This window comes from Podarcis liolepis (assembly GCF_965112155.1).
Source record: "Podarcis liolepis genome assembly, chromosome: 10".
NCBI classification, from domain to species: domain Eukaryota; kingdom Metazoa; phylum Chordata; class Lepidosauria; order Squamata; family Lacertidae; genus Podarcis; species Podarcis liolepis.
In genome coordinates this window covers 23,203,267-23,231,249 of record NC_139562.1, presented here as the reverse complement: position 1 = coordinate 23,231,249, position 27,983 = coordinate 23,203,267, and the positions used below count along the sequence as shown (strand labels likewise).

At 39.8% G+C, this 27,983-nt stretch overlaps 1 protein-coding gene across 3 annotated transcripts in view; it reads right to left on the bottom strand.

The window, feature by feature from the left end:
• Positions 1-27,983, bottom strand: part of TRIM24 (tripartite motif containing 24) — a 40,011-nt gene that overhangs the window by 2,539 nt on the left and 9,489 nt on the right. For 2 of the 3 annotated variants that reach the window (XM_083461925.1, XM_083461927.1), the window contains exons 2-17: positions 22,331-22,449; positions 21,606-21,753; positions 20,469-20,601; positions 19,100-19,216; positions 16,769-16,883; positions 13,417-13,563; positions 11,629-11,746; positions 9,247-9,524; positions 8,614-8,781; positions 6,766-6,945; positions 5,305-5,440; positions 4,537-4,597; positions 3,957-4,125; positions 3,294-3,583; positions 1,537-1,672; positions 429-503 (exon numbers count right to left, since the gene is read on the bottom strand). In XM_083461925.1, coding sequence (XP_083318051.1) covers positions 429-503; positions 1,537-1,672; positions 3,294-3,583; positions 3,957-4,125; positions 4,537-4,597; positions 5,305-5,440; positions 6,766-6,945; positions 8,614-8,781; positions 9,247-9,524; positions 11,629-11,746; positions 13,417-13,563; positions 16,769-16,883; positions 19,100-19,216; positions 20,469-20,601; positions 21,606-21,753; positions 22,331-22,449 — 2,390 coding nt within the window. The remainder of the gene's footprint in view (positions 1-428; positions 504-1,536; positions 1,673-3,293; positions 3,584-3,956; positions 4,126-4,536; positions 4,598-5,304; positions 5,441-6,765; positions 6,946-8,613; positions 8,782-9,246; positions 9,525-11,628; positions 11,747-13,416; positions 13,564-16,768; positions 16,884-19,099; positions 19,217-20,468; positions 20,602-21,605; positions 21,754-22,330; positions 22,450-27,983) is intronic. The other variant, XM_083461926.1, reaches the window with a different exon arrangement.

Genomic DNA, 27,983 nt, shown 5'->3' with positions numbered 1-27,983 from the left:
AAATTTTTCTGCAGAAAAATAAAGTCTAGAAAAGGTTCCACCCTACATTTTTGGAAAGGGGTGTTCTCTTTTCCCTTTTATTACACTGCTTATGCAAAGTTATGTATCTCTAAACACACTGCATAGTAAAACACATAATGGATGGCTCTTGGTAGCATTTACTTCAATGACATGCAGTAACTAATAAAAAGCTGCAAGAAGATCAGAAACTGAACTACTGCATTAATAAATGTACTTCAATAAAAATTGCCAGTTAACAACTGTACTCAAATATGAGACTCAAATGGCATGCTGCTTTTACATCAGCATTTCGTCTCTCTCTGTTGAAATTATATACTGCATTGAAGCATGAATATAATATCTGACCAGTAATGAACGCCAACACAATCCTCACAGAATGTTAGTGGCAAATAAAATGACCATCATACCGTGGGAGGAACTGGATCTTGAAAAGCAAGGCTCATTTCGTGGCAGTAAAGGTACAGTAGTAATCTTTCACACTTCTGCACAATAGAAAAGATAAATGATTTCAGTTACACAGAGTACCACCTTGAAGAGCAAGAACAGCCACACAGTAGAAACTGCATTTTTCTGAGGCTACAGAAGACAGTGCTGAAATTCAGACATTGTGAGATCCACTCCCACCCTCCTAGTCAACTTTTCCTTCAGTGGCCTTTTTTTGCCACCAGTACATAATTTTCAAGATGTACTGACAAAATGGACTGCAGACACAGTTTGCAGGAACTCAAGAGGAAAAATTGTGGTGGCTTCACTCTTCCCCTGGTCCTGTTGCTGCTGTGTTATCCAGAGTGAATCCATGGTTTGACTTAGCATTGTGTCTGAAAAACAGGATCATGGTTTGTCTTCCGCAGAGAAACCACAAGTGGAAAGCCAGGAACAAACTTGGCTACAGCTCATGATTTGTCCCTAGGGGAGGTAAGATATGACCTTCGGGTTGGTACATTAAGTCAAACCATATCTTAGCACTGCATAGTATAGCAGGACAGGAGGGCTGTGATTTTTCCTCTGAATACATGCAGGCTCATCTGTTCATGCTTAGTGAGGCTATTTGTTCATGCTACTACAGTTCTGCTAATTAATTAGCGTGCTTCCTAAAGTTACAAAGAAAATGTGGGCATGACAAGTCAAATACTCCACACCTGACACACATTTACTTGATCTTCAAACCACTTTCAAAGTAAAGGAAACTCAAGAGTAAAAACCTGCCTGAGGATCAAACTGCTCTGATTTCAAGTGCGGTTTAAACTCAAGAATAAGCATCATGGGTCTCATTCTCCACACCTTCCTGTTTGCACGAGTGAAGTGTTAATATGTGTTCAGTGAGATACTACAAACTTCTGGTATCGAAAAGGCAATGACCAGAGCAGAACCCAGGTGTAAGATGTATTTAGAACATATTCTCAAGTTCTCACTACTTACTAAGAAATTACAGGGGTATAATAATTTTATTACTACCGTGGCATTTTTCAAGGTGTATTCACAATGCACAATACATTTCAATGACTATACTCTCACCCTCTGATCCATAGGTGGCAATCCCATATTGCCTTCCAGTTTTCTTTTTTCTTCAGTCACATGACTTGGGCCATCACAATCATATTCCATTTCTGGCTTGAACAAATCGCGGCAGAATGTACAAATCCATTCTCCGCTAAACAAAGAGAAGACAAACAGGCATCAATCCATGTTCTGAATGTTTCTAAGCAAACTCTTATCTGCTATCTATAATGAATTTTAGAAAATACTGAGGCTGAGATGAAGTCAACTGATAAAAGATAGGCCTTGCCTTCTGCAATTTTTGAATTTCTTCACCCATGCACCATTTGTCATCTCATTATCAGAAAGAAAATCTAAGGGTACATATGAACACTTAAGGGACTTAGAAGGATGTGTGAGGCTTGCTCTATTAAAATTATTGTCTTCACGGTGCCTCCTATTTCTCTCCTCTCAGTTAGACTTGCTTCCTTCTTCTCAGAATTATAAGCATGCAGGCCACGGCTATGCAACATTCTTTTGAATCTATTGTTCTCCCTTCTCACCAAAAGCAAAGTGCTACATTGGTGGGGACAGGAACTTGCTGGGAGGCTTCTCTGAAGATCGAAGTAATGCGGCTTGCCATTCCCCACTGGCTTCAACCAAGTGGCCCTTGCTAAAACTGTCTTCTCATCAGTGCCTTAGAAAAAGCGTGGATGAAATGTTAGCTGCCAGTAAGTACCAAAGCTGCTGCCATTGTCAAAGGAAGCAATAGAAAGTCTATTATGCATTACAAATCACAGGCATATTGTGGTTTAAAAACAGGGAAGTAAATGGGGAAGGTTAAGCACTGCCCTTAATATTGTGCTGTTCTTGATTAACAGCAAAACGGAAGAGACCCCTACAATTAGCAGCACTGGACAGATCACAACCACTGGAGAAAACAGAAATTTCTCTCCAAAAGCATTTTCTCAGTGTGCAAAATGTCTCCCTCAGCCTTTCTTATTTGGATACATTATACTCTGTAACTGGGTGACTAACTTATTTTTATCTCAGTTAGCATGCCACAGGTGGTAACACATATATGTATGCACAGAGAAGCAGACACACGTACATGCATATATTCAGAGAACTTATCTCCTACAACAGCGCTCCTGAAGAACATAATTTTGCCTCTATTTACCATAGAAAAACACATCTTTCTCCTCTGAAGGATCTTAATAGCTTAGAAAACAGGAAGGAGTGCTCCTTCCTGCTTCTTAACTAGGTAAAATCATCTTGCAATGGTACTATATCAGAAGAAGATGCACATTTCAACTGCAAATTCTGTGTGTTTGCATATGCAATTGCAGGAGAGGCTATTTGGGCCCAGAAGTAGCTCTGAGATCCTCGGATGAAAGGTGGTATACAAATTTAATAGATAGATAAGATAGAGAGATAGAGAGATATATCTCATGTTTACATTTTCAAAATAATGTTTCTATTAAAATAGCTGAAGTTGTATAACATACTACAAAAAATATTTCAAATATGACAAACAATAACAAAGAACAAATGCAGTATTAGAACACCAACAGCACTCCTCAGACTAAATAAATACGAACAAGAATACAATGGAGCACTTTTTTAGGAATCACAATGCAAAACTGTGGCACCACAACTGTAACGGGTATGTCGTTTCACACATCCACAATCTGAACTACTGATGGCTCCTGTTTAGCTTTAAAATTAGAAAATGACTGTATATATATAAAAGAATGAAGGTCTGAGCTAATGTTTTATAGTCTAGTTGATTTTACCTTGGAAAATTCCTGAGTGTGGGAACATGACAAGTAAGGTGGAAGACTTTAGGACATTTATCACAACACAAAAGCTCTCCTCCGTTCTGACACACTGCACACCAGTCCTCATTGGGGTCATCATCTTTCCTGCTTTCTCCAACATGAGGTGTCCCTATCCATGCTGCCTTGCCATTGGATGGTTGGTCACCTGTACTGTCTGGTGCTTCTGTTCTCAAGACGGTTGCTTCAGATGAGCGATTGCGATTGTTATTCAACATTGAGGTAAGTACATTTCCTGGAAACCTAGTCTGTAGGGAAAAAGAAAAAAGTATGCAGCCTGAAAAGAATGTAAAATTGTTATATACACGTGTGTACAAAAATGCACACAGTCATGCCTCTTCTGCAGTAAGGGTCTAGCTAATTGCATCAACTACTATAACTGGATAAATTTATGGCTTTAGAAAGAGCTTCCAGCATTTTAAAAAACCCTGAACATTTAGTTCTTGAGTGCGAAAGAGTAGACAGCATGAGTGCTCTATGATTTCCCAGATCAGCATGAAGAACGTAGAAGTTTTCCTTTGTATTCTAGCGTAATATAAATCCTGAGTAGAACAGTAACAACTCAGCCAACTTAATAATTACCCTCCCAAATTTAGAGACTATTTTTATAACTTTGATTACATTTTGCTTCCGGGATTCTTCATCTGTTTCTTGCTTCACTATTACAACAGGGAAATCATAGTGTTCACTTGGCACACCAGACTCTTGTTTTATTCTGATAGGCTCCAACATGACCACAGGGACTCGCTGGGTTGAATCTGCACCTGATGGTCTGCTAGAAGAGCCAGAGCTGTAAAAGGAAGAAGTAGTGGGGAAGAGGACAAAAGATCAAGCAAGACTAAAACAAGACTATTGTGACATGTTCTAGATAATTTGAAGAGGGTGCTACATCATTGTATGAACCAGTCTGTGGTATTTTTTCCACATTTGATCATTCAAAGTTTGTGTTTCAACCATGACAACACAAAAAATCAAGTGCTTTAAGTGAATAGTTACATTAAAAAAAACAAAAATATTCCTCTCCATCAAGTTCAACTACAAAAAAGGGATGGAACTAACATTCATCTGCAAGATGCAAGAAACAAATATGATAACCAGCACCCATCTTCATTTTCCTAGATTTCTGTATTGCCAGATAAAAACATCTTAATTGGATAATTCACACTGACAAGTTTTTTCAGAGCCTATTGTTTTTGCTTACCTGCCTCGACTTCCAACACTAGAGGCACTGGGTGAACGAATTGGAGGATGGACAACCGCACCTGAATTTAAAAAAAAAAAATTGTCAAAAACTTCCGTTAAGTTGATCACATGATCTTAAGATGTAAGCTTAAGTTAAGCATTATTTTGATTTCCACTCCACTGCCCCAATACTGCAGAAGAAATCAAGGAAAATAAATTATGAACAGCAAAAATAAGTGCCCAGAGCCCCTGTGCTACAGATAAGAAGGTGCATGGGGACATCCCTGAATAGGGATGAGAAATATTTTATCTCAAGGCCACATTCATGGCTTGAGGGATGAAAGAGCAAGCATGATTCATTGCATCTCCACCTTAGTTAATTAGAACTATCCTATCAAGCACGTACTTCTTGCAAGAAATGTAGCTTTCATATTTTCCTCAAGTCAATGTGACTCACTGTGTGATTACATCCAGGCTGAAATGTGCTCTTTCAACAGGGATTCAGTGTTCTGCTCAGCTTCTAACAGTGTTAACTCTAAGCACCAATAGTTATCAGAGTGTGAATGACTCTTGTCAGGCTCTCTTAATCTAGGAAACTGAAGCTACCTGGGCCTTCAGTGATAGCACTGGATCAAGGGCACTGCCAGCCTACATACCTGCTCCTTTAGGGGAAAGATAAATCTATCTAGAACCGGTGATTAATCAATTTTGGGACAAGAGAATAACCCACCAACAGTAATCCATTTTATCAGAATATTAGGAGTTTATTAATAAATAATAGCCATACCTGAAAGGCCTGGAGATGGCACTGATGAATTTGGGGACTGGACAGTTTTGCGTGAAGGAGGTTTGGGTTGGCTTTGCTCATCAATTCCCTCTCTCCTCCCAATGCTTTCCAGTGAAATGCTTCCTGCACAGTCAATCTTAAAACAATTAAGAGATAGTTAGGCCAGAGAGGCTCAATGCCACCACTTTTCATTACTCACTCATTTAAAGACTGCAACAGGTAAAACAAACAAATGCAGCATACATATAATCCAACTAAAATTCCCTCCAAGAGTAAAGGGGGTGGCCCTCTGGTGACCAGCAAGGGTGTTTGCATACCTGGGGAAAACTAGGAATGCAGAAAAGTATTGGTTTAATTTTTTTTAAGGGGAAAAATCTTCAAAATATGAGAAGACACAAAGGGCTGTGTAGGTGCAAATCTTGTCTCTGTTGAATGGCCATTGGGAGCATTGGGTTGGGGGGAATTAGGCTCAAAGGATGCTTGCCCCCACCCTTTGCTTTAAGCTGGGGAAAGAAATCCTATTTTGCTGTTGAGAGATGCATTCCCTTGGGAAAATCTGCTGCAAGAAATTCGATCAGGGACCACAAGTTCCCCACCAATACTTTAACCTGTTAAGAGCTCTGTCCACTTTGCATCTCAAAATGCCTTTTCTGGGTAGTTCATTAGGATTGGAGGAAAGACACATCCTTCAGTACTAATTAATGCCTCCTCCAAGTGTTTTTTAATTGCTAAAAAAGAGCTTCATGGCCTGTTTCCTCTCATATTTCTCCCACACACATGGGACAGAAGGTTTAAATTTTAATTTACAGATTTAATCCTCAATACATCTCCATCAGGACCTGCATATATATATTATAAATAGGCTTCTTAACTAGGCTACATACAGTGCTCAACACTGAATATAGCTGTTTGATTTCACAACCACTGCCAGACCTTTACAAGTGCTCAGCCTACAAATCATCCAGGCAAGCTCTACTGGGAGGGAATGTGTATGGACAGCCCACGGATAACTTGGCAGAGGGGTGCATGTTCTGCTAAGGGAATAACTCTAGGCAAGAACCAATTTTATGGAGTTAGGAAAAACAATCATGTCAGGGCTTTTCTTTAATATATCTATCAGATGAAGAAGTAACTACAAAGTGGCTTGATGTCAGAATTTCCCAAAGAATTCTTTTTTGAGTGTTTGTACATATGACAAAGTCTAGACTATAACCACATAAAATATATGCTCTTAGCTCTGCTCTTAGCACCAAAATAAAATAAGGGCAAACAGGCAAAATCATACTAACATAAGCCTCAGTTACTTCTATATAAACTGGTGGAATATGACATAGTATTGATTTGTGGACTAGACTGTTTTCTGTGTAAGCTGTCACATTCCCCATCTGCCAATTCAACACATGAAAGTAATAAAGCTTTCAAGAAGTCGAGATACAAAACATAGCGCAATATCCATCTTACATCAGGAAGAGAAGGCAGTGTATAGGAGCCACCCATTGTTGAGGACAGATCGATCATAGGTGGAACAGGTGTTTTCCCATCATATCCAGCAGCACTATTAATGGTAGGACTGGAGGGAGTGGATGTTGTACTGCTGGCATTTGAGGGAGCAGATGAAGCATGTCCACTGTTGATTTGCCACTACAAAGAACAACAACTGTATTAAGGAAATAACAGTTTATCATATACACCAATAATAAAACTGCAGTGCACTGGGTTAATCTGCCTTTATATCGCTTTGTTATAATATCTGTAGTACCTTGGTGGTGTGAGGTGATTTTGCAAAATTAGATGTTAACAGAAAAAAAATGTTCCAAGCTGCTTTCAGTTGAATGAAATTATTGGTTGCCAAGTTACAGTGAACACTCAGGTTTTAGTTAACTGTGGTTTACACTCAAGCACCAACTTCTCTCCAGCTATGTTAACCTTTGAAAAGGGGAACAGATACATATATCTTGTTGACAGACTAAAGTTGTAGAACTGTGCTTAGCACAGAGTTATAGTAGTGGTCAATAGTCCCATGACAGTGGGTGCTGCCATTCAATTGCAAGTTGGAAGACAACGTGTCATTGCAATGTGTATTCTCTACAGTTTTTACTTTTACATGAAAAGTTAAATAGCATTATTAAAGGTGTGTCTCCTTTCCAGTAACACCTCTTTTTTTGGGGAGGAGCCCTAATCTCTCCCTGCTCTGCTCTGTAGTTAAAACAGATACATCAGACACAGCTGGAAGTATTTTTCACTCAGAGAGATTGTTATGGACAGCAAAGTAGCTCTTATTTACTTACTTCTAAAACCTGCATGTTGCACAGATCAGCCATGGCTTCAAGAGGAGTGCCAGTCATATCAATAGCAAAATCTCCCAGTCTTTTGGAAGCCAACTGGTTCCACCAGCCTTCAAAGGCAAGCCATTCTAATAGATCCCCCATCTTTGTGGAGGGGAGAAGCTGCTAAAAGTCTAAATCTCAGCAGGAAATGATTTGACCATTACAAGGAACTGGCGTTAATATTATCCACCTTAAGATCACTCTCTTCCTGCCCGGATGAGAAGACCAGATTCAGATTGTGGTCAACCACAAGTGTTGGTCTGATGACATGTTGGGACAGCCCCACAGTTGTCATGGAGGCCACAAAGTTCCAAGCCACCTCAGAATGAGTGGCCTCAGCATGTCCTCCAACACCAACAACCTAGCGTGTGGGTGTGTTTCTTCAGCTTCCTAGCTCAGGCAGAGAGACTGTGGAGCAGGGAGTGAGGCAGGCAGTAATCCAGCAGTATCCCTAATAGGTCCTGATTGCCCAAAGCAAGACACACACGCGCTCTAGATCACAATACAAGGTTTCTTAAAGAGTGGTCACAACACTGTCTCCTGCTTGAAGGCAGTTCACATAATTCGCTCTTTCAAAGATGCATTTATCACCTCCTGGACTGATCTTGTCAATCCCCTTTGGCTAAACATAATTACCCAAGAAGGGCAAGGGTCAAAAACCTTGTCTACATCATAGTCCCTTCCAACTCTACAATTCTATGATTTTATGAGGCTGCAACAACTGAAAATCATTCCAAGTAACTAGACTACAAGGTGCTTCAGATGCCTTCATAGGAACTTCTTCAACAGTGGTGTCAAGATCAGAGTGGATATGAGCAATTTTGTCTGCAAAATACTTAGAAAACTTGTTAGAGCAGGACTCCATGTGGCCAATATATCCTTTCTAGGGTTCTGTCATAACCTCTTCGTTGCTCCTTTTTAAGTTACTGTACTCCAGTTAAGTCTTTTGGAGGCAGGGTGTTCAACAATAAAAACATTTTACCTGTTTAATAGCTTGCTGTGCCAAAAATGCCATCTGCAGTGGATTGGGCCGTACAGCTGACTGTGGTATATTCTGATTTTGCGGAAACCTCATTGGCTGAGCTGGAGGAACAGAGCCATTGGGTTTGAGGCTGTGATTCTGAAAGTTAACCAAACGTGGAGGTGGCTGCTAGAAAGATAAAACCAAGTTCTTAGTTGTCTAAGTTGGCTGCTGGGAAGATAAAACAATGTTCTTAGTTTTCTGTAAGTTAAGAGAAATCCATTCTCATATTTTCACAAAAAATGAACAGTAACAGTTTAGAGTACTGTGGGATTCACCCTCAACATAAAGCTATGTAGCCTGATAACTAACAGTTTCACAATCTGCTTGAACAACAGGGAAAGCTACACAGCAATATGACAAGAGATCTCCTTAAGATGTCTGTAAGCATCTAGGAAATCTACAGAGGGGACTAAACTCTTGGACAGATAAAACATATACTGGTGGTCATACAATATGGTGTTACTATAATTCTGTGAAATGCATAAAGTTCATATTAACTGTCTTTAGAGGTTGCCCTGCTGACTTCAGTTTTCCTTTTGAACAAAATACAAATGGCTAAGGGTCTTCTACTCTGGACTTGCCCTAATTTACCTGAGGAGGTGGTGGTGGTGGTGGTGGAGTCTGGTACATGGGCCCTGCAATTCTAGGATTTGGGAGCCCCACAGGACCTGCCCTCCGTTGAGCCTGCTGCCTCTGAGCGAGGACCTGCTGCTGCATGTGCTGAAGTCGCAGTTGAGCTAAACTGATCTGTGTTGGGAACTTGGATAGTTGATTTGAAGGTAAGCCACTTTGTGGCTGTATGTTTGGTTCCATCACAGGGCTTTTAGGCATGTGTGGTGGGGTCTCATTATCTTCAATTACCAGAGAACCTGGATAAAAATAATTATATTTACAAGTTAAGGATTTACTGTCTACCATTAGGCAATGCCCTCTGCCACATTAACCTTTCTGGCATGTGTCATTGCCAAATATCTAAACTAAAAACCCTTTTGTTAACTCTGGAGCTAAGTTGTTCACATACACTTTTATTTAACTGCCTAGACCAACACAAATGTAGTCAGATAATGGTCAGATATTTACGAGCTGATAAGTATGTACTTATCGGTTATCCTCTTAACCTAGCAATGCAGGGGGTTGGACTACATAACCCCTAGGGTCCCTTCCAACTCAACAATTCTATAATTCATTCCAAGACACGGATGGCCACTTCATCATGGCAAATTTCCTAAAGGATGTCACTTCCATGTAGGGATTAATGGATCAGCCTAAATTCAGTTTGCGTCCTTTTCTTATTTGATCACAACAAAGTCTGCTCCTTCCCAGTTTAGCATTTAATGTGTAGATCTTTTTCTTTCAAAAAATCAGAATGAATTACATTTAAAAAGACATTAAAAATATTTACAAGCTTACCATAGGGCCAACTTTAAACATTTTCTCTCTCTTTACACGTAATAGTTGCCTGGAAGTGCTAGAAACATGCTGTGCAAGTTGAAAAAGTTGGCATTAATGCCCCTGAAAGTGGCAGGACATGATGATTTGCTGTCTATCCTAGGGACTTTGTATAGAAAAAATATAATTGGCCTACTGATCTGTGGCAAGTAATTCCACTTCTGCACATTCTGCCTTGGATGACATTGCTCAATGGATTGGACCTCATAGCTGATACTCAAGATGGCCTTCAACCTAATGAAGTACAATTCAGCTTGTTACACTGGGAATGAAGGCATTCTTTGTATCTTTGTGATGTCCTGAACATTTTACAGAGCATCATAGCTGGTGAGACAAGCTGTGCTCACATATAAATCCTATGGTTTCCTTTTCCTTATCTTAAAACAATGTAACTTTTGCCCTGCCATAAAATAATGAAACTTTAAGCAGTTCCCTACTGTAAATCCATAAAACCTTGAACTGACAAACCTCTATTGCATGTGCCGCAAAACAACAAATTACTAATTGAACCCAATTAGCCAGGAATATTGTTTTCACAGATATAGCAAGTTGCAGTAGACTCTCTAATTGATAACTTTTAGTATGCTGAGATGCATGTCTGAGGCACATTCCTGGATCCTATATTTTTGTATACTGATGCAGAGAGATTAACCCTGCTCCACCTTAACGTGACATCTGTAAAAGGAGGAACTAGTGTTGCTTAACCAACAAACTGAAGGTTTACTACACTGAAGTCTTGTCTAGGACTTCCACCCTGAACAGAGCAAAAATCACTTTAAAGCCACGCAAGCACATTCTTTTTCTGTACAAAGTCCTTGGGTGGGACAGAACATAATTCCCCCATTGTTCTTAAGAGCATTTGTGCCCCAATTTTCAATGTGCACAACAGGAAACATACTTTCTAGCCACTCCAGGCAGCTACTACCTATTAAAAACAAACACCGAGAGTCTGCCCTTGGACTATGCCATAGAATCTTTTGTGTGTGTGGATACTAAAAAGAACCATATTCCAATCTGGGATATGCAGATCAGGTGAGTTTGCTTTGGAAATACACACCCCATCTGATTCCTTGAGCGTCCCTACTCCCATCTTTGAAATGTAATGTACTTGATACATACATGTGTCGTGTGACAGCACATTTTTTCAATGTGCTTATGCATGCAGTACAAACCTAATTGGGGATTCCTACCGCCTGCACAGGCAACAAGACAGATGTGTGCATTCGGAGCATACACAAAGAACACAAAATGTCCTGTCAATAAATGATATCTCTATGTAGAAATTCATCATGAGTGGAGGCTTTCTTGTTCATAATCCCAAAGTGGAGGGAAGAAGTATAAAATAACAGAAATAGATATATTCTAAGAAGGGTATCAAGTTTGGAGGGGGAATGCATTCTCTAACTATTCCTAAGACACCGCTTAAAAGAAATCAATGCCAACAGTTATTTCAGAGAGTAAACATGTTTAGTAACATCAACAGTTTCTAACAAAGAGACTAACAAAGATGTAAATGTACCATACCTAAATTGAAGATATTTTGGGCCCAGAAGCTAGGATCACAGTGAAACACGGTGGTGGTGTTAGACACTGGTAAGGCATCACACCTTGCTCTAAGGAGGTATCTTAATCGATATGTAATCTAAAATAAATCAGGAATGATGTATGAAAAAGTTCAACTTTTTCTGCTGTTATCTGGGGAAAGTGTTCCACATAAAGGCTGTTTTTCCCCATGATACCCCCCTAAAATTGATAAAAAATATATAGCGTGTTTCTCACATTCTCCTAGCAAAGTTTTATTAACAAAAATATTACATTTCATGAATTCCCATGACACAAATAGTATTGGTTTTTTAAAAAATTACTATTATTTAAATAGTAAATACACAGCATCACTCCTGGCAATGCAACAGGAACTCTTTCAAAACTGTGCACTAGCATGACAGATAAGATACAACTTACACTAGCTAATAATAAACAGAAATAAATACAGAATATAGTATTGTAATAATAAACAGCTAATAATAAAACTGAAAGACAAAAATGTCTAATAGAGGAAGCTTTGGCTATGAGTTGATGTAAGAACTGAGAGAGGAGATACTTTGACTGAATTTATTTAACTTAGATTCAGCAGTGGCGCATGATGGAGGTGAAGTGGCAGCTGTGTCCTCCCATGGATAACGGTGCTACACTTTTTTTAAAACCTGGTTATTGTGGGTTTTTTTAAAAAAATATATAATAATCAGTTTCTTGTTTCTTTCTGGACTGAACAACTGCCCTTTATGTGGCTTTGCTGAAACAAAGCAACTTCAAAGGGGGACTTCAAAGGGGCAATGTAAAACTGCTGACCTGCATCAAAGGTTCAATGCTTTCACTTGTGGAATTAATTGAGACAAAAGGGTTTTTCTCATGTAAAGGTGCTACACTTGCCAAGACAAGGGCAAGAAGGCAGCAAGATCAAGGGAGCTTTGGGTTGCGGGCAGCTACACAGGTGTACACACAGCTTTAGCACTGCCACCACAAAGATGCTACTGTGACTTCCTCTCTCCCCACACTGCTGCTGAACGGACTGCTTCATCCCGTGCAGTGGTAAACCCATGTTAGCCATCAGGTGCATGCTCACCTTGTCAATCCCAGCTCATTAATACATGCATCTAAAAAGATGACTATTAAACTGATGCATTACATTTTTAATCCTTGCTTGCCCAGTTTATTTTTAAGCGCTCTTTCTAGCTTTTATCATGCTTTCATAGTAGAACTAGGAACAACAGTAGCACGTTTATAGATAACTGTTCAGCAGACTCTGTTCTTATGTTCCTTGCTTTCCCATATCCTGCTAAGAGCACATTGTTTTTGTAATCAACTTGCCATGACTATGGCTTTCCTAGACAAAAGTCCAGTAGCTCTCTATCCTTACTCTTGAAATTTATGCACAGAGTGTGGGGGCTAGCTTGTGAATCTGGTTAGATACTAAGATTGCCTGCTGCAATCACACATGTGGAGACACTTGTTGAGGAAAAATAACAAATCATTTATTATAAGAAATACATAACATGGATAGGATAGATTTTCTAATTCTCAATTAAACTAAGTTGGAGAAAACAAAGGTGGCCGTGCTTGCACCTTTGTGTCTTGGAGAGGCGTAAATTGGAGAGAAGGCAACCTGAAAATATCAGACAAGATCAAAGGATAGGTCAGCATTGAGATCAAAGGGACAGAGACAGTGAAGGAAACTGAAGCTCTCTTACTCTATTTTAGTCCCATGCAAACTCTTCTCTGCAAGCAAGTTGCACCCCAACTTCCAACACTTACTAGGCGTTTGCTGTACAGTAATGCGGTGCTGCTACCACTGGCGACAGCCCATTTAGAAAAGTCCATGACATGTTCCAGTTGCTTAGAAAGACCTGCCACTTCCTGTTGTTGCTGTACAAGCTTCATTCGGTGTTCTTTAGCTAGACACTGCAAGGGACAAACCCAGACACTCATCAGTTCTTTTGCCAAATCAAACAGTTGAATTTTTCAGAGAAGATACAGGAACAGCTATGTTCATAAAAAAGTGTTAACTGCCACTAACACATTACTCTAGTTGTGCGTGTTTATTATCTCCATCTCTTCAAGTGATCAAACACAAGTAAGCCTTGTCTTTTACATCTTATTACTATTCAAACCCTTTGATTTCTACCCTTTGTTGGCTACCCTTTGACTCAAAGTGGTATGCTAGAAGAGTGATGTGCTAGAAGTCATCATTTGAATGATGAGCGCACGCTGAAAGAGAAGTTGTAAGTGCTAAGAAGGTTGTGAAAAATCCAGGGGCTGAGAGAGAGGCACAGACCCCAAGTTCCTAGCTATCTGTCTCAATATGTAGGCTCCCGGAATCTAGGCAATACTAGATCACACTTGATTGACACACAGGCAGATAATGCCCAACAGAGTGCTTTTATTTAACAGCAGAAAATAGACAAGTAAACAATCACATCCTTCCACTGCAAAAATGTAAAACTCACGAACTTAGAAACAAACCAGAAAAGCAAGGTTCTTTATCGATGAAAGACCACACCTGCCCAGATCTGCGCAAACAGTGTCTACCTTGATTGTTCAAGAAATGGTGGTAAACAAAGACCAAGTTCTGCTTTTTATACCCTCTTACTGTATGACTATAAATTTATATGAGAAGCCTATTTAAGTTAAATAACATTTCCATCCTTAAAATGACAAAGTGTTTTTTTTCTAAATAGTGCTCAAGGTTCTAAATGCTATATCCTGTTTTCAGTGACTACTTAACACAAGCTCACGGAAACAGACACCTTTTTAACCACACTGTTCTCTCAATCATTCTTTGCACCTGTTTTTAACCACAGAATGTACCATACTTTTCCAGGTATAAGACTAGGTTGTTTTACTTTAAAATACAGTGGTACCTCGGGTTACAGACGCTTCAGGTTACAGACTCCGCTAACCCAGAAATAGTACCTCGGGTTAAGAACTTTGCTTCAGGATGAGAACAGAAATCGCATGGTGGCGGTGCGGCAGCAGCAGCAGGAGGCCCCATTAGCTAAAGTGGTACCTCAGGTTAAGAACAGTTTCAGGTTTAGAACGGACCTCCAGAACAAATTAAGTTCTTAACCCGAGGTACCACTGTATGGTTAAAAATCTGGGGGAATCTTATACAGAGATAGTGCATATTCACATTTTCTAAATTTGGGGTCCCAAAAGTAGGGGTGTCTTATACATTGGGGCATCTTATGCACGGAAAAATACGTTACTTTCATTTGGTATCTTTGTGCCTGTTTTAGTAACCAGACATTTACCTGCCTTACTTATGTCAGGCTTCCTTAACTAGAGCGTATAATTTGTTGTTGTTGGTTGGTTGTGTCTGACTCTTCGTGAACCCATGGACCAGAGCACACCAGGCAATCCAGTCTTCCACTGCAGTTTGGTCAAACTCATGTTAGTAGCTTCAAGTGTATAATACAGAGGTCTAATACTGAAAGAAGCTCTTATGGCCATTTTACACATGTTTCTTTATGCTTGCATAAGCCTATTGCTAATACATGTATATAAATTGAAGCATGTTGCTGCAAAATAGATAAATCTAAAGCTTAACACAGCTCAAGATAATCTCTGCTGATAATAGAATACAATGAGCCTCTTCAAATGCTGTTTTGATCCTTTGATTTATACCTGGGAAATGATCAGTAGTGGGCCTTGAAAATGAGTATCCCTCCATGGGGAAAGAAAGTACCGGTAGTTATGCATTTTGTTTGGTATTACATCTTGTTCAAACACAAGAGAAGATATCCTGCTTCTCTCACTGCATTTTACCTGCAGCGATGTGGGCAGCTGAGGGAAGATGTTAGCCCAAAGTGTAGTTACAATGGTCCAGCATTCCAATGCCAAACATCAAATATACAAATAGCAAATATGTTGTTTGAACCTCATGCAGTCAAAATGAACCCACACTTACACAAAGGACACAAGGGGAGAAAATCCCTAAACAGTCAGAAGCATCTAACATGCTCAATGGCCACAGAATACAGGTGACAGGGGGCAGAGATGGAAATGGAGTAACTAGGTAAAGATCATGACCAACCTTATTCACATGACATGCTGTATATACATAAAGAGTACTTCAGAGGCACTGCTCACAGGCTCGTTGCTAAGGTCAATTAGGTTGGTAAGAATGAGAGGGCTTTTTGGTGGTGACCACTCCGCCCAAAGCTTTATGCATTTCTCTCCATAATTGTGTATGGATTTTTCTGTACAAGTCTTTAAAACTGAATTCATTTGTTCTATTTTAACTGCTGTTGGTTTTGAAATTGCTGAGCTGTTTAAAGATGTGTTATGCTAACTTACTGAAATGTCTCTGTTATGCTTTAAAGTTGCCGTTTTTCCTACTTTTTTATAAATATTTGTTTGGTGATTTCTGATGTATTTTATAATGTGGGAAGGCTAAATGCTTAAACACACTCTAAACATATTTTTGTAAAAAACAAATAAGCAGGAGTACTCCACACTGCACAATTTGTTTTCAATGTAAATATAAATTATCCAAAGTACAGTGGTGCCTCGCAAGACGAAAATAATCCGTTCTGTGATTCTCTTCGTCTAGCGGCTTTTTCATCTTGTGAAGCAAGCCCATTGACGGATTAGCGGATTAGCGGCTTATCTGCTGATTGGATCAGCTGATAAGCGGCTTAGAAAAAGGGGGGGGGGGGGAAACAGCAGGAACTCGCAAGACATTGTCGTCTTGCAAAGCAAGCCCATAGGAGATTCGTTTTGCGAAGCACCTCCAAAACGGAAAACCCTTTCGTCTAGAGAGTTTTCCGTCTTGCGAGGCATTCGTCTTGCGGGGCACCACTGTAATCACATCCCTAGTGTGATTGTGTTTGCATGGGTAGTATTCAAAGACATACAATAGAGTTTTTAAAAATTACAGGATTGTCTGTCAATATGGAATCCCTCCTATGCAGAAGAAGAAAATTTTGAAATGTTTCAAATTGTTCTTCTGAAAAGAATTTAATAAAGTATAACAAATGCATTTAATAAAGCATGATAAATACATTCAGTTCTATTTAGCAGTAGATATTACTGCAAAGTGATTAAAAAATGTGCAGTAATGTCAGAGTGGGGTCTTAATGTTGCCCCTCAGTAAAGAATAATTTACCTCAAGCTGATGGAGTAGAGCTTTCCCCTTTTTGTTTATTTCTACCATCAATGTGAAAATAGCAACTTTAATGTCCTGTTCCACCAGCTTTTGATTCCGATTCACTTCATGAATCCTAAAAAGGTGGAAAACAGAAATGCTCTTTAATATGTTCAACATGGGAAATGTGCAAAATAACTTATTCTGAAATCTTTGGATACTAGTAAACTTAGTCCTAACTAAGCCCTAGGAAATAAATGGAATGAAACAGCCACGAACTCAAGATCCACTTATTTCAACTGGATTTTTGTTGCGACTAGCATTTGCTGGATTATGTCCAATCAATTTCATGAGCCTTTGGGAAAACCTTTGAATTGTCCCTTCTTACTATAACAATTCTATGATTCTATGAATCTTGAATGCTTGAACTTTAATGGTAAATTGGAAGAAAAGTGAACATTAAGACCCTCAGCCTTATGGATAAAAGAGAAATACCAAAAAAAAAAATGCTTCTTTCACATATTGTGTTACCAGCAGTGATGTGTAGTGGACAATTTTCAATGAAATTTTCCAGTGCTTTATTTTTCCGCAGAAAATGTTCTGTCTCATATTTTTTATTAGTAGAAATGAACAGCTGTGAACTGCAAGTGCAATGTTAGGCAAGCTTGATAGTGTCAAAGTTTTTAGCCTTGTTTACTAAAAACAAGTAAAAGAAGTCCTCTTTAGGCCATCAGAAAATGTTCTTATTTAAATTACGCTAATTTGCAAAGGAACATTTTCTGCAGTTTTTCCATTCAAAATTTTCTGGATAACCCACATCACTATCTACCAGAAAGGTAAAGAATAAAGGCACTGTTCTTTTCCCTGTCCTTTTTATCCTTCTCTGTCAGGGATTTTCTCTCAAAACATACATGCCACTATTCCTCTTTGTAAGTGAACACCTCAAAATCAATCTCCTTCCCTTCCCATATAATTTTATTTTTTGAATGACTAATGTTTGTTTTTTAATGATTAATTATAAGCAGTATAATATTGTAATGTGTGTTTTTATCAATATAATTTTGACTACACCATTATTTGCATTTCCTGTTCCATCTCCCACTCTGTCATACTCCCATGTTTTGACAGCTTGCCTTAGGGCAGAGAGCTCTCATTTGTATCCTTTATAAGTGCCTTGGATGAAGGTACTGAGGCAATGCTCATCAAATTTGCAGATGACACCAAACTGGGAGGGGTAGCCAATGCCGCTGAAAACAGAATAGGGATTTCAAGGTGACCTTAACAGATTGGAGAACTGGGCCCAAACTAACAAAATTATTTTCAATAGGGACAGATGTTAAGTTCTACACTTAGGAAGCAATACCAGATGCACAAATATAAGAAGGACGACTCCTGGATTGCCAGTAGAACATGTGAAAAGGATATAGGGGTCTTAGCAGATGACAAGCTTAACATGAGTCAGCAGTGATGTGGCAGCACAAAAAAGCAATGTTATATTGTAGGCTGCATCAACAGAAGTTCAGTGTCCTGCCGTGGTTGGACCACACCTGGAATACTGTGTCCACTTCTGGGCACCACAATTTATGAAGGATATTGGCAAGTTGGAATGTGTGCAGAGAGGGCAACCAAGATGATAAAGAGTCTGGAAACCAAGATTTATGAGGAATGGTTGAGGGAATTGGGTATGTTTAGCTGGGTAAAGAGGAGATTGAGAGGAGTTATGATAGCCATCTTCAAATACCTACAGGGCTGTCCATCAAATAGAGGGTAGCGCAAGCTTGTTTTCCCCTGCTCTGGAGGGTAGGACCCAAACCAATGAATTAAAGTTATAATAAAAGAGATTCCAACTGAATATCAGGAAGAACCTTCTGACAGTAAAACCTGTTTGACAGTGGGAAAGACTCCCATGAGAGGTGGTGGACTCTCCTTCCTTGGAAGTTTTTAAGAAGAGAGTAGTAATGTATGACTTAGTTGAGATTCCTGCATTGCAGGTGGTTAGATTGGATGAGCCTTGTGGTCCCTTCCAACTCTATAATTCTATTATTCTTTTGTAAAGCAGTATATTTTTAGGAACAAAACAACAACAATAATCCATAGTAATAGTAATGCAAATGCAGTCACATTAGCTATAGTTCATCAAACCTCTTTACAGTGATTCTGATAAATGTTTTGTGCACGTTAAACTGTTATATTGTATAGTACAATTCCAATGGTCATGGAAACCAATTACAGAAATACTTCTCAAGGGAAAATATCACCTGAAACCCACAACATGAGAAATAGATATAAATTAAATTTAGCCTAAAATATATGTCGTATAAACATAATATTTTATTATTATAAAACAAGTACCTATTTTGAATCTGCTCCCCTGTATATTTTATATATTTGCTTTTCTCCATCAGCTTCGTGATTAATGTGTCAATTATAACCTTTTGATTCTGAAAGGCTTCTTCTATAAACTGGTACCTGCAGTAAAAGAAAAATAACAAACCATGCACATAGCAAAATATTCCCCATCTTGCCTTACTAAAAAAAGTTGCTAAAAGGTAAGACAAGTTATGTGACAACAATTTTTCATATGAAATCATTTTATTTTCATAGGTCTTTGGAGGACAATAAAATAATGATCAATAAAGCATTTGATTGCCAAAATTGTATGGCCTATGGCCATAAACATTGTCCAAGATTATATTGTAAAACCTCTAAGGACTTTGGACATTTAGACTAGTCATGCCAAAATTTACCACCTCTTTTTCTGCAAAAGAGGAAAACCAAAATTGTACTGATATAACTACAAGGTAGTGTGCCCCTTAAAAATTCAACAGATGGATGCGTTTTAGCCATTTTGTATTGGGCTTTTGGTTGTAAAACCTAGGTTGTTGAATGGTTGAGTTTTGGTGTAAAGGCATAGGAAAGGTCAAAAGTTTACAGGAAGGTTAAAAGAGCAAGGCCATATTTTGCTCAGGTTGTTCATCCGAGAGTCAAGATGATATTTTGCATGGGAAGGTCAAAGCTTCATGTTAGGAATCTGGCAATTAAGGGGAAATAGAAACTGAACTAATACATTCTTCTCCTGATTAGCTAAAAGGTTGGAAGTGGGGGTGAAATATTGTATATTAGTCAAGCTAGAAAATAGCTAGTTATGGAGTCAGAAACTCGAAGGACTGAGAGTTGAAGAGCTGCAAGAAAGAAAAGGACCTAGACTGCTTTAAGAGAACAGGAACACTGGAATGTGTTAGAGAGCACAATGAAGCCAGAAAGCTGAACCATTCAGGAAACAGTCTAGAACAGGTATAGCTGGGTGCATTTAATTTAAACTGCTCTTATGTGTAGCAACCCAAGCTGAAAAATTAGGTGTGCCCCCCATCTGCTTGGGGAAAAATTGGTGCAAGGTCTTCTTATTCATTCCATGCTCAAGTGCTACACTACTCTACCTAGTATAGAAAGAAAGTTGGGCCACTTAAAGTCCAGAAGGTTCATGGCCTGTTTAGTGGAGGTGGTCAGAGAAAAATAAAGTTACCACATTGGCAGCAATGGTTAAATTAACAAGGAGGAGTGGTAGGTTTGGCTGGTTTGCTTGCCTCTCTTCTCTCTCACGGTTCAGGCTACAACCTGAACCACCACAGAGGTTATAGGATATTTATATTTTTGGAATAAATTGAAATCTGCCTCTAACTTCCAGTTTCACCTTCAATTTGGTTACATGCAATTATAATACCTGTGCTCTTTGTGTTCCAGCAACTGGCAATCCCGACATGTCAGCTTGTCACAAGTTTCACAATAAAGCTTTAGCTGCTCCTTCTTGTGATAAGGACAGAACACAGGTCGCTGACTAGTTACACCAACAGCTTCTGCAAAATTAAACGGGGGAATCAACTTTTGTTGTTACTGCTAGGATTAGAAGGGGCAATTATTACTACAATTAACCCCACATATATTACTGGAAGGGACGTGTTGTGTTTTGGGTTAAACCACAGAGCCTAGGACTTGCCGATCAGAAGGTCGGCGGTTCGAATCCCCGCGACGGGATGAGCTCCCGTTGCTCGGTCCCAGCTCCTGCCAACCTAGCAGTTTCAAATCACATCAAAGTGCAAGTAGATAAATAGGTGCCGTTCTGGCGGGAAGGTAAACGGCGTTTCCGTGCGCAGCTCTGGTTCGCCAGAAGCAACTTAATCATGCTGGCCACATGACCCGGAAGCTGTCTGCAGACAAACGCTGGCTCCCTCGGCCAATAAAGCGAGATGAGCGCCACAACCCCAGAGTTGGTCACGCCTGGACCTAATGATCAGGGGTCCCTTTACTTTACCTTATATATACAAGTATCTACAGGCTATAATACACAAGCAGTTCATATAGTCAAACAGAGTACCTGGCTGCACCTTAGGGCAAATAGGAAGACCTTTCTATCTCTCTCTCTCTCTGACAACACTCTTTTACACCAGCACTTACTGCTGGACAGGTTTCCCTTTTAAACCGATGGCCTGCAATCAACTGACAGCACATTACTGCTGAGTCTTTCTGACCCAGAAAGTATTGCAGGCTGGTTGCATCAGCTAGCAAACTCAAGCCTCCAGACTTACGATCGCACAGAGTATTCTGTGAACCCCGACACTGAATAGCCTCATTCACACGTCACATTAAATTGTAGTTTAAAACAATGGATATCCCTGGCCCCCAAAATAGCCTTGATCAGGAGATATTTCCCTGAAAACATTTGTGTAGCATATCTGAAGACTGGTACAGATGTTAACCCTGAAGTATACTGAAATAATGAAAATGAACAAAACTATACATAGAAGAGAATATGTAAAAAATGCATTAGATAGAACTGAGCATTAAGTAAAAGAACTTTTACCTGGAGATACTTCCTCTTTCTGTCTTACTGTATGATCCTTCGTGAATTTCACCCTTTGATGAGCTCGTATGCAGGTCTTACATAACCATTCAACACACTCCACACAAAAACCATTGGCTTCTGCATTGTCTTCACAGCTTGTACAAACCTGGTTTAAGTAGAAATAAAAAGTATGCCTATTGAAACAAATCAGCATATTTGCTTTCAGTGGTATCATTACTAGTAGGAATGGAAATCAGGTGAGGAACAGAAATCAGATTTCTCACCTACACATATACTTATTTTGTAGGCTTCTGTAACACTGCAATGCTAAAAACCACTGACTTTTGGCTGGAATGTAGCCTACTCTACAAAGGTAAGAATCACATCCATTGCTCTGCTCAGATTTGCCTCTGATCCTGCCTACCACTAGAAGGTTCTTCATGAGTGAATGTAGATATTGGGATGAAGAAAGTTCTCCCCCATTCCAAACCTTGTGCCCTCCCACATTGCAATATTCACTATTACCCTTTGATAACTAGATTCTCTCTGTAAGATGCAAATCTTACACATAAAATGTCAAACAACACAAATATTTTACTCCTTCTCCTATACTTTCATTTCCTAGATGACAACTAGTATTTAAAATATGACTGCAATAACATTTTCATTTTAAGTATACGGCATACAGAGAAGACTGACAAGTTGACAGCTTAGGGAATTTGAAAAGCACCAGACACACTCACCTGATTTGACTTCTCCACCGTGCTACTAGGAACCTCAGTAGTATCCTTCACAAATATGTTATCGATGATGTGTCTTTCTGCACATTCCTGGCCACAAATTGGGCAACGAACAACACCAACTAGGGAGAAAGAAAAAAATGACATGAATTAATAAGTTTAGAAATAAAAAAGGAACTTACGGTCTGGTATTTCCCCCTTTTTATAACCCCTTTTCAGGTGGATTCTTCATTACATTTATTAATCTACAAATTGAGTACGATTTTTCTTTTTGTTTTTGTGCAGGCCATTTATATGATGTCCATTTATATGATGTAGGAAGGCAAATTTTTCAAACAACTTTTATGTTTTAATTCTTCATGCTCCTTGACCAGCTTTATTATGTTGCAGGTATTGACTTATAAAAGAGAAGCAACAAATAACCACACCAGTCTTCAATTAAGGGCCAACAGGAAGACCTTGCAATTCAGCAAACTAAACTTAAGGCTGAGGAAAACCGAAAGTGGACTGTTTAAACTTAACTAATATCTCCATGTCTTATATACTTATTTCTTTCACTTCTGTGAACTAGGAAACATAATATTTTAAAAGCCACAGAAAAACAGAATAGCTGAAAAGTTTCCACAATACTGTACAGTGAAAGAAATGTTTGTTGTGAACTTATGATGAAACCAAGCAATTAACAATTCATACATGTTAAGACCCCATATTTATACCATATTATATCAATATTTTAATATTTATATTATATTTGTCTCCAGGGATGATCCAGAAGATGGCAATAAGTGTTTCCCAACTCCTTGGCTCTTGAGCTATACAGTGCTGCACAGCATTATATTGTGACCTCTATTATTTAACATCTATATGAAGCAGTTGGGAGCAGCTGTCAGTATGCTGATGATACCAATATTCCTCTATAACATCTGAATCAGGAATGACTGAGAATGCCCTGGACCAGTACATGGATGTAGTAGAGTGGTGGGTTGAATGAGGGCTAATCAACTCAGTCTGAATCCTGGCAAGATAGAGGCTCTTTGGATGAGTGATTCTCAAGTCTTGGAAGTTGGTCAGCTAAATTTATTTGCATGTGATTGCACTCTTCTTGAAGGAGGTATATAGTCTAGGCATGTTCCTAGATCCAGTTCTGCCATTGAAGAAACAGGTGTCGTAGGTGACAAGGAGTGCTTTTTACCACCTCTGGCTTGATAAGACAGCTCTAGCAGTTCCTGGATTAGTATAGCTTGACCACAGTTGCCCATGCACCAGTAAACATCAAGGTTGGATTACTGCAAGATTACAATCCAAGGTTGGCTTACCGGCACACGTGTACTTTGAACATGCACAAAATGGCCGTTCCCTGTATACCCTTTTTTAACACAAGTAAAATTTGACTATAAGGTTTGGCAAACAACTACCTCCATGTACAAGAGTTCCAGAAGACAGTTCCAAAACCCATGGCTCTATGTGCGCAATTCCACAGAAAAAAAAGTGCAGAAGGTGCTATTTCAGAAAATTTCAACTTCCAAAGCATCTCAGCCATTTTACTTTTCAGCCAGCTTCTAGCCTTAATGTTTGAAAATGTGTGAGCAATGCTTGATGAAAACTCATGAGACAGAGGGATAATGGAATAAGATATTAAATAACTGGGGCAGAGATTCAGTATACTGCATCACTCCTTGACACTCTCTGGAAAAACAGAATTATGCAAAATACAAATCATGAAGTTTATATAATATACACAGTGCATGGAATTTTGATTGCCTTGGTGCAAAACTAAATTAATAAAAAGTTCACACACAGCAATTTCACAATTTTTAAACAACTCCATTAAAACTGGCACACTTTTTCCTGCACCTGTGGATACATGGTCAGCTTGTCTTGCAGTTCTTTGTGCAAGGGATCCTCAGACAGCGCCTGGTTCAAGGCGATGTTGGGTTGGCTAGGAAGGCTGAACTTCATTAGAAAGTGGCCAGGTCCTCATGCTGCTGCTCCTTGTGCCTGAAGAGACCCTCAAGGCTGCAGGTGTCCAGCATGGGGCCAGCCCAGACTGTTGGTGAAGATGGCCTTCTCCACCTCCCTTTTACACGCCTCAGCCTCTACACCTGCAGCAATGAGCCAAGACTGTTCTCTGTGTTATGACTAATCTTCCTGATGGGCACCTGCATTCAGATAGTGCCTCTCTTGCTGTGTGTGGTTCCATGTCACTTTAATTAGTTCTTTTAATGCCTCATGTTGTTGAGCAAATTCCTTTCTCAAACTCCCTCTGGCGGGGGAGGCGCCATGTTATCTTCAGCCTATTTAAATCTCGGTTAACATGTGTTCTTCATTTTCTGGAGTTTTAAAAAGTTTGTAAGGTCCCCTTGTTTGCTTTGTGAAAGACCCACAGGCATCTCCTTATCTCCTCCGCTAATTTGAGAGCTAGTAGCAGGTGGAAAATTCTTCTCATGGTCAGATTTTACAGGCAGCTCCCAGCATTTAAGGGAATGATGAAATTAACATTTAGTAATATATATTGTAGTAGGTAAGGGTAGCCAATATGGTGCCCTCCAAATATTGCTGGCTTCCAACTCTTATCAGCGCCAGCCAACAAAATTTAACCAAGTAATATTTAAACCATATTAAGTGCAATAATCTTTTCCCATGATATTTCAGGTCAAATATTTGAGAAGTATTAGGTCAAAAAGATAACAACTGGCAACTTTTTCAGGTTTGTGTACTACATAAAAGTAAAATGAACGTGTAAAATTATATCCCTAGGACATCAAAGAATTATCCAATATAAACTGAAATTTTTCTGGTGCAAATTATCCTAATTTATATGAGTATTTTTCTGAAAACCAGCATCACTAGACAGAACACTCAGAATTCCACAGAATTCTGAATTATGTAGAGGTCAGTGTTTCCTGGCACTCGACTGAATGTGAATCTTCCTTCCGGGAAGTATGCAGTCAGTTATGTAATAAATCTCTGAATCCAGCCCTATGTAAAGGCAATCCTCAATTTGTGCAGGGTTTCCACTCTGGAGCCTCACACGCATCGGTGGAGCATGCTTAAGTCCCCTCTGCCCTGCCCAGTCCCTTTCCATGACGTGTTTTGATGTTTGGGGCTACTTCCAGGTTAGGCACCTACACCAGGATTTGCCTGTTATTTACCACGTAGCACTTCTTTAGCTGACATTTGTGCAGATTGAGGTTTTTTCTTAAAAATAATACTAAACGGTAATAATTTGAGTTTAACTGCTTTTGCTTATCAATATTTGTGGCTAAACCATTTACAATGTTTCTTAACTCAGAATTGCTTTCGAAGGACAATAATTTTTGTTCTACTTTAAAAATGGTTGTGTCCTTGAACTTATACTGTTTCTTTGCATCAGTCATAACCTGGCTCCATTGCATCTCTTGATTATATTATCTACTGAATGTTAAAATCAGAATGAGACAAATGTAACAACATCTGTAACAAACATTTGCATTTCTGCCAGGCAATATTGCTTGTCAATTCACCCATTGTTTTCAAACTTACTATTTCTTGTCTGATGATTTGTTTAAAAGGTAGCCCAACCAAATACCACTCATTATATGACATGCTATCGATTTTCATTTTATTTATAGACATCATGGATGTATTTCTGCATACGCAGAAGAATCTCTGCCCTGTGGGCCAATTTGACCAGTGACCATTTTCTGCAAAAAGTGCCATTTACCTATCAGCTGAATAGTGATCTCAGCTAATAGGTGGGAAGACAGGATTTAATTCTGCATTGGCTGCATGTGCTCCCAGTAGGGAACACAACTGTGCAGCCAAGACAGCAAAATTTAAATCTTCACTCATCAGCTCCCACCTTTCAAGTGGGACCCTTTGTAGGTTTCCCCCTTTTACTTTTAAGTCACCAATCTTGCTCTAACTTTAAAGGGGGTGGGGGAAGCTCACAAAGGCTTTTGTAAGACTTCACTCCTCCCTTTAACACAGGAGTAAAAGGGACTTTGACAGGTAGGTGGCTACAGCCACCTACCTATCAATCGTATGACATCTTAACGACATATGATTGATAAGGTTCTGGCCTGTGGAGCCAAAAATGTTTCCTATCCCTGACACACATGGGTGTCCTTCTGAATATACCTTTAACTGGTTTTTGCAGTGCCATTCAATGGTACAAGGTGCCATTTACCAGAGACTGACATACTGAAATATATTATCATATAATATATTTAATGTTAATGGCTTCTTTTTTATATGTATGAATATAGTTTTATTTTTCAAGCTGTGTTTTAGTCACCAAAACAGTTATTAAGTGTTAGAGCTATTAGAAGCACAAGATAGCCTATTACTGAATTTACTTGTATCAAACCTTAACATGCCAATTGTATTTTTTGACTTGTCCTATAACATGTATCCCCTTCATGGATCACTGCCTTGCCAGGGCGAAGGGGCTTGAATAACTCAGAGAAGCTATGAGCTATGCCGTGCAGGGCCACCCAAGATGGACAGGTCATAGTGGAGAGTTTTGACCAAATGTGATCCACCTGGAGCAGGAACCGGCAAGCCACTCCAGTATCCCTACCAAGAAAACTCCATGGACAAAGACAACAGGCATATAAAAGTTATGACGCTGGAAGATGAGCCCCTCAGGTCGGAAGGCATCCAACATGCTACTGAGGAAGAGCGGAGGACAAGTACAAGTAGATTCAGAGCTGATGAAGCGGCTGGGCCAAAGCTGAAAGGACGCTCAGTTGTGGATATGCCTGGAAGCGAAAGGAAAGTCCAATGCTGTAAAGAAAAATATTGCATAGGAACCTGGAATGTAAGAACCATGAACCTGGGTAAGTTGGATGTGGTCAAAAATGAGATGGCAAGAATAAATATTGACATCCTGGCCATCAGTGAACTAAAATGGACGGGAATGGGCGAATTCAGTTCGGATGACCATCATACAGTGGTGCCTCGCAAGACGAAATTAATTCGTTCCGCAAGTTTTTTCTTCTTGCGAGTTTTTCGTCTTGCGAAGCACGGTTTCCCATAGGAATGCATTGAAAATCAATCAATGCGTTCCTATGGAGACCGTCCGGGGACAGAGGGGAAGCGCCGCGCGCCTTCCCCTCTGTCCCCGGACCTGTTTAAAGCAAGGGGCTGTGGGGAGAAGATTGCTTCTCCCCGTTGCCTGCCCCGCAATCTCCGGGGACAGAGGGGAAGGCTCGCACGCCCTCCCCTCTGTCCCCTCTTTTGAAGCAAGGGGCCGAGGGGAGAAGATCGCTTCTCCCCGTTGCCGCCCCTTGGTTCAAAAGGGGTCCGGGGAGAGAGGGGAAGGCGTGCGCGCCTTCCCCTCTGTCCCCGGAGATTGCGGGGCTGGCAACGGGGAGAAGCGATCTTCTCCCCGCCACCCCGTGCTTCAAAAGAGGTCCGGGGACAGATGGGAAGACGCGCTGCGCTTCCCCGCTATCCTCGGAGCTTGCGGGGCAAGCTTCGTTTTGCGAAGCAAGCCCATAGGGAAATGCGTCTTGCGAAGCGGCTAAGAAAACGAAGAACTCCTTCGTCTAGCGAGTTTTTCGTCTTCCGAGGCGTTCGTCTTGCGGGGTACCACTGTATCTACTACTGTGGGCAAGAATCCCGTAAAAGAAATGGAGTGGCCCTCATAGTCAACAAAAGAGTGGCGAAAGCT